The sequence below is a fragment of the Lampetra planeri genome, chromosome 2, assembly GCF_965212315.1.
Source record: "Lampetra planeri chromosome 2, kcLamPlan1.2.h2, whole genome shotgun sequence".
NCBI lineage: Eukaryota > Metazoa > Chordata > Hyperoartia > Petromyzontiformes > Petromyzontidae > Lampetra > Lampetra planeri.
In genome coordinates, this window is record NC_136108.1 from 31,133,288 (window position 1) to 31,143,909 (window position 10,622).

Genomic DNA, 10,622 nt, shown 5'->3' on the forward strand with positions numbered 1-10,622 from the left:
GAGCACGTGATGCTTGCGAGCGTGTGTTTGGGGAGGGTTTGGCGGTGGTGGCTTTGTCACGTGACGTAACAATCCATCTGTCTCTTGCGCACGATCCGATCTCACCGCTCCATCTCATTGGCCGGACGTTGCACGTTAACCCCCCCACCCTGCCTCACTCCCCTTCGGCTCGCTCGGCACGGTGCTCCGCCGTTGTAAACCTCGATCACCCGGCACGAACTCCTTCACTGCAGGTTCCCAACCACCCTCATCCCCCCCCCCCTCCTCCCCTCCACCAGGTGAGCAACTCCATTAGCTCGTACCTGACGGGCACGGGCTGCGTGGCCGGCATCTTCTTGGAGTCGACGGGCGAGACGCTCTCCGTGTACGCGGCGATGCGCCGCGGCCTCGTCCGGCCCGGCACGGCCCTCGAGCTGCTGGAGGCGCAGGCGGCCACGGGCTTCGTCGTGGACCCCGTGCTCAACGCCAAGCTCACCGTGGACGAGGCGGTCGCCGCCGGCCTCGTCGGCGACGAGTTCCACGACAAGCTGCTGTCGGCCGAGCGGGCCGTCACCGGCTACCTGGACCCGTACACCGACCGGTCGATCTCGCTCTTCCAGGCGATGAAGAGGAACCTGGTGGTGCGCGACCACGGCGTGCGACTGCTGGAGGCGCAGATCGCCACCGGCGGCGTCATCGACCCGCAGGCGAGCCACCGGCTGCCCCTGGAGGCGGCCTACGAGCGAGGCCTCATCGACGAGAAGACCAACGCCGTGCTGCTCGACCCGCTGCAGGTCACCAAGGGCTTCTTCGACCCCAACACGGAGGAGAACCTGACCTACGCCGCGCTGCTGGCGCGCTGCTCGCCGGACGCGCGCACGGGCCTCGCGCTGCTCGCGCTGCACGAACGGAGGGCGCCGCGCCAGCGCAAGATGTCGTCGACGTCGAGCGTGCGCCAGCGCCGCGTGCTGGTCGTCGACCCGGACACGGGCAAGCGCGTGACGGTGTACGAGGCGTTCTCGCGCGGAGTCATCGACCGGGCCATGTACCTCAAGTTCTCCAAACAGGAGTGCGAGTGGGAGGAGATCAACGTGACGGCGGACGACGACGGGGGCGCAACCTCCTCCACGCTGGTGGACAAGCGCTCAGGCCGGCGCTTCTGCCTGGACGACGCCCTGGCCGCCGGCGTCATCGACGACACGGTCCTCCAGCGCTATCGCTCGGGCGAAATGTCCATCTTCGAGCTGGGGGACCGGCTCAGCACCAGCGGGCTCGCCGCCGGCGAAGGCGCCGTGTCGCCCAACCAGCCGCTGTCGCCGGCCCTCGACAACGACGACGTCGCCGGCGCCGACCCGGCGCGGAGCGACCCCACGGAGGAGACGGCGCCCATCGCCGGCGTCCTCGATGGGAACACCGGCGAGGTGCTCTCCGTTGGCGAGGCCGCGCGGCGCCGGCTGCTCGACGGCGCCACAGCACTCGCGCTGCTCGAGGCGCAGGCCTGCACGGGCGGCGTCCTGGACCCGGCCACGGGGGAGCGCCACTCAGTCGCGCGGGCCGCCGCGCTCGGCCTCGTCGAGAAGTTCACGGCGGAGAAGCTGTCGCTGGCCGAGAAGGCGTTCGCTGGCTTCGAGGAGCCCGGCACGGGGCGGCTCGTCTCGACGGCGCTCGCCATGCGCCGCGGCTGGCTCTTCCCCGAGGTGGCGCAGCGACTGCTCGAGGCGCAGTACCTGACGGGCGGGCTGGTGCAGCCCGGGGCCGGCGGGCGGGCGAGCGTGACGGAGGCGCTGGCGAGCGGTGAGCTGGACGACGCGGCGGCGCGGAGGCTGCGCGACGCCGGCGCCCACGCGCGCGGGCTCCTCTGCCCCAAGACGCGGGCGCGCGTCACCTACGCGGAGGCGCTGGCGCGGGCCGTGCGCGACCCGACCACCGGCCTGCGCTTGCTGGAGGCGGCCGGGCAGGGAGCCAGGGCCGGCCTGGTCACCGGCGGCGTCACTGTCCGGAGCGCCGTCACCTCCTCCTCCTCTTCCTTTCAGTCGTTCAGTCGCTCGTCGCAGCCGGTGGCGAGCGGGCGCAGATAGAGCCGGCGCCCGCTTGGCGCGTTAAGAGGGAGTCGCGGCTCGGGTCGCAGTTCACGTAGTCGCTTAAAATTGTGGGGGGGGGGAGGGGGGGGGGAAGTTCGACGGCGGATGAGAGCCCGGTTGTGAATTGTGACTCTCGACGCCGCGGAGGCGTTATACATGTGTGCATCGGGGCTAGTTGGGGTGAGCCAGATCAGCGGGCTTCGTACCAGCCGTGTCAGACGGCGCGCTCAGACGGCGCCGGTGAGATTCCGGTTTGCGAGTCTGGGTTCTTTTTCCGGCCGCCCGCAAGTTAAACCGCCCTCGTGTCCGACGCTCCTCAGCCAGGCCGGCAATAGCAGAGCAAAGTCTTTCGCGTTAGATTTGGGTTATCGATCTCAGACGTGTTCCGGGTTGGGAGAATCGAGCAGCTCCCATCGATCGGCTCGAGAGATTTTTTTTTTTAACATCGCTTCGCATTGGGCAGATGCTTGAGTGCCCCGCCTATGGGCGTGGTTGACGAAAGCTAACGAAGAGATTTTGTAAGTAGTTCTGTAGAGTCGCCTTCCAGCGCCATTTTCGGACACGCAAGTTCGTGCACTGCTAGCTGCCAGAGTTCCCACCGCCCCCACCACACCACCCCCCCCTCCCCCCACACTAATTTCTGGTCGCGTCTCGCGGAAAAAGCTGGGTCGGTCAGTCCCACAAATTAGGAAACTTCACGGATACTTCAACAAGTTTCCGTGAAGGAAACTTAAAAAAAAGTCCAGATGTCCCGGGAAGGTACGGCGCCTCCGATTGGCTTGATTTTGACACACCCACCCACACAACAACGACTCGGCCAAACACGGACCGTCAGCTTCTGTTCCGACCATGCGCCCCTGGGCTGCTCACAAGTCGTTCAATAGAAAAGCGCTCTGGAGCAGTCTGGAGCGCTCCGCACATTTAAACGCACCCCCCCGATGATGATTACGCAACGCTCGCAAGCATCACAAAGGTCGCTCACGGTCACAACTTGCCATTGTAGTTCCCGTTCATCGTAAAGGGAATGACGATCGATCGCTGAACGTTTTGTGAAGCTGTCGGAGCAGCTTCAGGCATCTCCTGGGGGGTGGCTCACGTTCGCCTCTAAGAGAGGGTTGATGGATCGCCCAGATGCCGTGAAACTCCATTCCGTAGGGCAACGAGGAGGTGCCGTGCCCTGGCACGCCAGGAGAAAGGCGGTACGGCAAGTGGACCGATCGCCATCTGTTTCCATCTGTGTGCGGGAGAAAGTGTTACCTCCTCCGCACGCGTGGATTTTCTCCTGGCGCTCCGGTTTCTTCCCACTCTTACAAACACTCATCGTCAATATGGCCGAGCACATGTTAAAAAGAATAATAATGATAACAGGATGCTCCTGAAAAAGAGAATCCTTGCTTGCTCGGCGTGACTTTCCTGGATTAGAAACTATATTCATAACAACAATAATGATTGTAATTACGCCTACAGTTGATATATCTTGCGCAGATAATTCCGCGTTTATTTCGACAGTGGCGGAAAACCGCGGTGGCGTGGGACAGCGGCGGCCATCGTTTTTCCGTTGCCGCGGCTCGAGATTAAAAAAAACTAAAAACTTAAAAAAAATATTTTATCTTATCGTAGCTCTTTTTCAGAAGCGACCTGGCCATCACTAATGAGAGCTCAACGAACGAGAAGCGGCTTATCACCACGTGGACATTTAAAGCAGCCAAATGCTCTAAACGCGTGACGTTGATTCTAAATGTGGAGGGAAAAAGCCGGAGGGCCCGGAGAAAAATCCTACGCGGCCACGGGGAGAGAGAGTGGCACCGCCAACTCCAAATATACAGCAGCAGCAGGCGTCAGGGTCGTGATCGAACCCACGGCCTCCCGTACACCAGGCGAGGTTGTCAACATCTCGCCTAGCGACCTTGCCGGCGGTTCCAGCTGTGCAGGTTCGTTGGTCACGTGCGAGCGTGCGGTCGCCAGAGTTCGCGCTTGGGGTCCGGTCGCGAAGCGTTTGGCAGTGGGAGTTGTGTTCACACGAAACAAATATATATAAAAAGTGGCGAGGGTGTGAAAGCGGCCTTCCGTCTAACCGTGACGGGTAGTAGCGAGCGTAACGTTACCCTTAACTTAGCCTGGCTTCGCGAAGTTTAATTAACTAAAAAATTAAACTAAAACCGCGGGTTAACCTTGACCCTAGGCGTTCGCGATAACACTGTGCCCTGAAGACAGAAATGAATACGGCGTAGGGTGTGGTAAGAGGAGGCCTACTATGTGAGTTAAAAGGCCCTGTTATCCTGGTGCTAGCAGAAGTGATGCCCATCAGCCACCATGATCAGCTTGAGCTGTAGACTGCTGAGCAGACAAGCCACGGTGCGAGCTCAAGGATAATGAAGGCCTTTTACCCCCCACGTGTTGAACTTGTTTAGCACCGTGCGTAGCCAACCAAGCTAAACACAAAAAAAATCAGTTCTAAAGATATTCGTTTTCAATCGAGATGATTTAAAAGTGCATTGCTCCAGCGGCTCCCTAATGTCGGAAGGAAGAGCGTTCCAGACGGCCGCAGAAGCGCGTCTGTGTTCGACGGCCCAGCCAGAAGCCGCCGCTGCGGGGATGAGCGGAGTTCGCACGATGGTTTCTGCTCCTCTTAGCTCACCGCGCTCTAGGAGGGCACGTCTCGGGCAATTACCCTTCGTCCTAGCAGAGAGAGAGAGAAGAGGGCCAGAGAGATGAAATTCACCTCTAAAATAAATAATTATCCCTGCAATGAACGACCGGCCCGGTGCAAGTGGTTATCGACGAACGAGATTTCGTTGCTTGTGCGCCCACTGCCAACTGCCAGTGTCGCGAACCTCGTTATCATCATCATGATGATCGTCGTCGTGGTCATTCGGCTCAACCTCGATCGGACTCGTCGTGTAAGTCGTCCGTGCGGACGACGCTAAAGCTCGAGCGAGCTTGGAGCCCATCGACGCTGCACACGGCTTTATTTATCGGTGTGGTGGGGTTACGCGCGACCCACAGTCTACCGAGAGGTGACAGTTTTAACGCCGTAGGCTGCTAAAAGAGTGACATTACAATATATTCAAAACGTATAACGGGCAGAGAGAAAGATATATGTGTCGTATATGGGTGGGCCTGGCTGTATTTCTTAGTGGCAAATAAATGCACAGCCTTCCAAGAGCAGAAGTCTCGACTGAATTATGTTCATTGTTGTTTAACCATCGGATGTGACCGTGCCTCCCTCTCTCGCGACGTGATGTTCAGCCAGCCAGCCAGCCAGCAAAACTTGTTTTCCCCGAATCGACTATATTTGCATCATCATCGTCGTCGTCATCGTCATGACGTGAACATCGGGCTTGAACACCTACGTGTTAAAGGTCAGCAAGAAGCTGCTGAAGTTACGGAGGAAGCCTGCTGTAAAACCAGGTGGGGTTTAAGACGTTTAAATCAGATTGAAAACTCATTTTGTTTAGAACTTATTTTGTGTGTGTTTAGTCTCTTGTGCGTCCCCCCCTGCCCGCCCGCACCTCTGATGAGTGCGGTTGGCTACGTACGGTGCAAAGGAAGTTCAACATACATTGACTCAACTACCTCAATGTAAAATCACAGCTGCTGCTCTACGTTAACATCAGCCACACATTAAGACGCGATTTAAAAAAACTAAAAAGTGTAACCGACTGAGATTCCCGAATGTACCGAGTGAAGGGCATTCCACAATCGCGGAGCAAAAAAAACCTCTCTCGTGTCTCCCATCGAACAGAGTCCCCGGTCTTTGTAATCTTCACAATGAGTAGATCATCTTCTTGGTTCTTTCGGTAAAGTCACGTAGAAGGGAAATAATAAAATAATAAAAATTAAACATAATAAAATAATTATCATTATTTTATTATGTTTTATTTTTAAAATAATTATCATTATTTTATTATGTTTTATTTTTATTATTTTATTATTTCCCTTCTACGTGACTTTACCTAAAGAGCCAAGAAGATGAATCCCTGCAGCCACGAAAGCTTTAAATTGAGTAGCTCATCATCATCAGCAGCAGCAGCACATCTCGTGAACGGCAGAACGAGCGGATCTACGTTTTTTTTCCCCCAGCGGAATGTGATAACTTGAGCAGGAGGGTGATTTCACCGCTCCGTCTCCCACGATGGGCGTCGCTCCTCCTGCCGATTCTGTCCTTTTGTTGTTGTTGTTGTTGGTTTGCCACTCGTCACCACTCTCGTCACCCGAGGGGAGAGTTGCCAGGCGATGGGAGGAGGATTTGTAGAGGGGAGGGAATCGTCGAGTGGAAGATTCATCGCCGTAATATTTGCGAGCTCTGTCAGTAGGTGGCGGTAAGAATGCACCGAGCGGCGGCTTCGAGTAATTTGGAGGGGCGTTTAGGAATTCTGACTCCACGAACGAAGGGGCGTTGTGGAGAACGTCAATAACTCAACGGGAATGGGCAATCTATCGCTCCCGGGGAGACAAAGGCTGGCCATCCACCCCCCTCGTGTACTCTCCCTGCCTTCATAGGTGCTCGCTAGAAGCACTTGCCCCAACTGTCTGTCCAAGCTATACAGGGGATCTTTGTCTTTGCTTTTTCTTTTATATGGCTCTCCATGTATAATAGAGGTCTATTGTGTGAGATTGCGTAAATAAATGTGTCGTTAAACCCGCCACCACCCGACACGGCCAACTAGTAAGGGTTGTCACGTCAATAGAACGTGGCCAATTCGTCACTAGTACAGCACACCAGTAATTACAACTAGCTTCATAAGGCGACAGCCAGATGTAATTACTGTCGAAACGTCGTACTCAGATTGTAAATGTTGTGGCTTGGCTCTCGGTGTGCTGTATGAGTGACGAATTGGCACGTTCTGTTTACATGACAACCCTTATTAGTTGGCTGTGTCGGGTGGTGGCGGGTTTTAACGACACGTTTATATATTTACGCGATCCTAACCCAATAAACCTCTATTATGGATGATATTGGTCGCGAAAGCCTAAGTGTTAAACGGGTCTCCGTGTATCTCTACGGGTCTCTATGGGTCTCCATGTTTCCTTACGGGTTTCTATGCATCTCTGTGGGTCTTTATGGGTGTACGGTCGATTGTTTGGGTCGCATCTTGGCAGCATTCACAGTGGCGAGATGTTAACTACCTCGCCTGGTATACAGGGGGTTGTGGGTTCGATCCCCGGCACCCTGACGCCGAGTGGATTTATCTCCACATTTGAGTAAACATGCATTTAGGGTATTTGGCAGAATTAAGATGTCCACGTGATAAGCTGCTTTGTTGAGCTATCAGTCCTTGGCCGGATCGCTTCAGTGGCCCTTACCCGGTCAAAAAATAAACCAAATCGTTTCTGGTTGATGGCAATATCCGCACCGCCGCCGCGGTTTGTTCAAACGAACCCCGCACGTGGTGGGTGTGTGGTTAGTGTGGTTAGTGGGGTGGGGTGGGATGGTGCGGGTGGAGCCGGCCTCCGTCCAGCAGTGGAGCGACAATATCCGTTGGGTCTTACGGTAAAGTGGCGTAGATAGGTTTTGTTTTTCTTCCGGACGACGAACGCTGGTGTTGCGATCGAAACGTGGTAGTTTTTTTTGTTATTTTCTTTGAACCTACTATCTACGCGACTTTACCGAAAGACCCAAAGGATTTGATTTCGTGCAGTCACGAAAGCTTCAAGCCAGTGGAGCGACTTTGGAACAGGGCGAGGAGGAGGAGGAGGGCGGGGAGGGAGATGAGGAGGAGGTAGGAGGGCAGGAAGATGAGGAGGGAAGGGAGGGAGATGAGGAGGGCGGGGAGGGAGGGGAAGGGAGGGAGATGAGGAGGGAGGGGAGGGAGATGAGGAGGGCGGGGAGGGAGGGGAAGGGAGGGAGATGAGGAGGGAGGGGAGGGAGATGAGGAGGAGGTAGGAGGGCAGGAAGATGAGGAGGGAGGGGAGGGAGATGAGGAGGAGGCCGCCGCCTCCGTGACTTCCCCCCATCGCTCCGCTCGAGTTTGCTGGATGCGACGTCTCGTCCCGGAGTCGTCGTCGTTGTTTTTTTCTTTCTCCTCCTCCTTCTTCTCCTCCTTCTTCTCCTCCTTCTCCAACCTCCGCCGATTGACTTATTCCCGGGCGCCCATCAGCACGCCAAGTCAATTAGCGCGCCGTGTCGAGTGCATGCGGGGGGGGGGGGGTATGAGATGCCAAGTTTAGTTTTTTATATCATGAAGACAAAGATTCCCCCCTGCCCGCCCCCTCCCGGTATAGCTCCAACAGACTGTTGGGGCAAGGGCTGTTAGCGAGCAGCACCTATGAAGGTGCCCGGCAAGGCACACAAAAGGGGTGGGTGGCCGGCACCACGCCCGGCCGCCTTTGTCTCCCTCGTTGGCGATGTTCTGCACATCGCGACGGCTATTCACTCGAGGCTGAGTCGACCTATGGGGAGCACCAGGACCCGTTCGGATAATCGTCACTGGTTGTTGGTGGCGGTGAGCGGGAATCGAACCCGGGTCGCCGGGTCGGTAGCGCTGCACCACTGCTGCCCTGAAATCAAACACACACGGGCACAGAACCCAGTCTAGCCTTATAGACTATGTAGGGTACTCAAATACCCCTTCCGTGGAGCCTCACGACTCTCTGCCGAGTACAGACTGCAGGGGCAAGTGCTGTGAGCGAGCACCCGTCAAGGCCGGCATGGCACCACTGCCCGGCCACCGTTGTCTCTCCGCTGCTGCTGTTTACACACCGCGCCATGTACGCATTCAAGGCTGAGTCGACCCACCACAAAGACACACACACACACACAGACTCACTCACATGCAACGCATACGCGTAGTCTCTTCAATGGTCACGACCCGTTCTGAATGGGTCTGCAATAGGACGCACGTCTGCCTGCAGTAGGGAGCGGTGATTGCTTGACGCGAACCCACGTGCGCGACCTGGGATGGCATTGTTCATCGCCTGAGATTGCCCTTCGCGCCTGTATGTATGTGCAGTCAGTGATTCGGAGACGAGGTTTGTAGGAGGGCACCTTCTTTATTATCACCATTCACGGTCTCGTCCGCACTCTCTCCACAGTGGCTTAGCCTGGCCTGTACACGACACGAGCTGTCCAACACTGACGACGCTGACTGAGACAGCCACCAACAATCCTGCAGCGCAGTGTCGACAGCGACAACGAGACGAGTTCACTCCCTGAAACCGGCAGCCTCGAGCCCCCCCCCCCGCTCTCGGCTCCCTTTAATCCTCCCAGCGCGGCCCTGGCACCGCCGCGTCCCTTCTCGAACCCGCCAGCAGCTTCCAGGGGCCTCCTCCGGACGGGTTCTTCCACAACCCTCGTCCCAGTTCCTCCGCCCTGCCCACACGACACGCGCTCGGCCGGCACGTGCCGCTGTCTGTCCACCGCAGTGGCCGCTTGTGGCCACCAGCCGGCGCTATTACACTACATCTGTATGTACACCTTACATTATGAGACCTTCTTTGCCAGTAGCAAGATATAGTAATAGGGGTTTTACCCTTTTATCTGGCACCAAAACTGACACCTTATTGCAATAACCACAACACAAGCAGTCAAAATTCAAACAAAAAGAGACAACTCTGATAATGATATGCACTGTCCTTGAAATTGATTGATCCACACCCGAGACGGCTTTTCTTAGAGCCTAGTCTCCACTGGTGTTGGACTTTTTGTTTGCATTTTGACTGCTTGTGTTGTGGTTATTGCAAACATGATCCCTTGTATAAAGGTGTCAGTTTTGGTGCCAGATAAAAGGGTAAAAACCTATTACTATGTACACCTTGTTCTCCTGTAGCGCATGAAGTTTCCATCACGCGAATTGGATACAGCGCGATGACTGTGTTGGGGAACACATTAGAAAAAAGTATATATTTAACGCGGATGCGGATTGGATGCAACGCGATCGAGTGAACGGAACTGCGTCGCGCAAGTTAGGAACAAGCGGGTTGCACGGCTGCCTCGGCGTAGCATCGCACACGGCATCGGGATACTGCTGGATGCTTCTAGATGCTACCCATGCGTCACGCATCTCACGTGTTATCGCGGACTGTGCTCTTACCTCGAGATTATATATCATTTATTAGAACGCGATTTTTCCATTTCGGGAAAAGCAAACTACCGTCGCGTTACAGGAGGACAGGCTGTACCTTGAACTTCTTTCGCACAGTACGCCGCCAACCGCTACCAGGCAGACAGCGGCATGAGGCAGCCGCTCGCAGGAGTTGACAACTACTTCCTCCGAACGTTGTGGCAGCCACAACCTCCTTCCTCACTCGCTTGTCGTTTGAGTTGAAGGGGGCTGCTTCTCCATCACCCTTCCCGTTCTCCCCCCAAAAAAATATTTAAAAATGTTTGTTTGTTATCTTACCAGGCAAGGCCCACAGAGATATTTCGCTTCTTTTTCAGAAGCGACCTTGCGACCACAAATGATAGCCCAAATAAAGTGGCTTATTTGTCATCATGTGGATTAATGTACAGCGGCCAAACACTCGACACGCGTGTTGATTCTAAATGCGGAGGGGAAAACCGCAGGACGACGGGGAGATAGAGACACGCAAACTCCAATTATAGAGCAGGCGTCAGGGTCG

The 10,622-nt window shown here is 55.8% G+C and overlaps 1 protein-coding gene across 2 annotated transcripts in view; it reads left to right on the forward strand.

Annotated features, from left to right (window-relative positions):
• Positions 1-5,225, forward strand: part of LOC144731742 (plectin-like) — a 74,386-nt gene extending 69,161 nt beyond the window's left edge. For both annotated transcript variants that reach the window (XM_078612954.1, XM_078612962.1), the window contains exon 32: positions 279-5,225. In XM_078612954.1, coding sequence (XP_078469080.1) covers positions 279-2,057 — 1,779 coding nt within the window. In that variant the 3' untranslated portion in view covers positions 2,058-5,225. The remainder of the gene's footprint in view (positions 1-278) is intronic.
• The last annotated feature ends 5,397 nt before the right edge of the window (positions 5,226-10,622 follow it).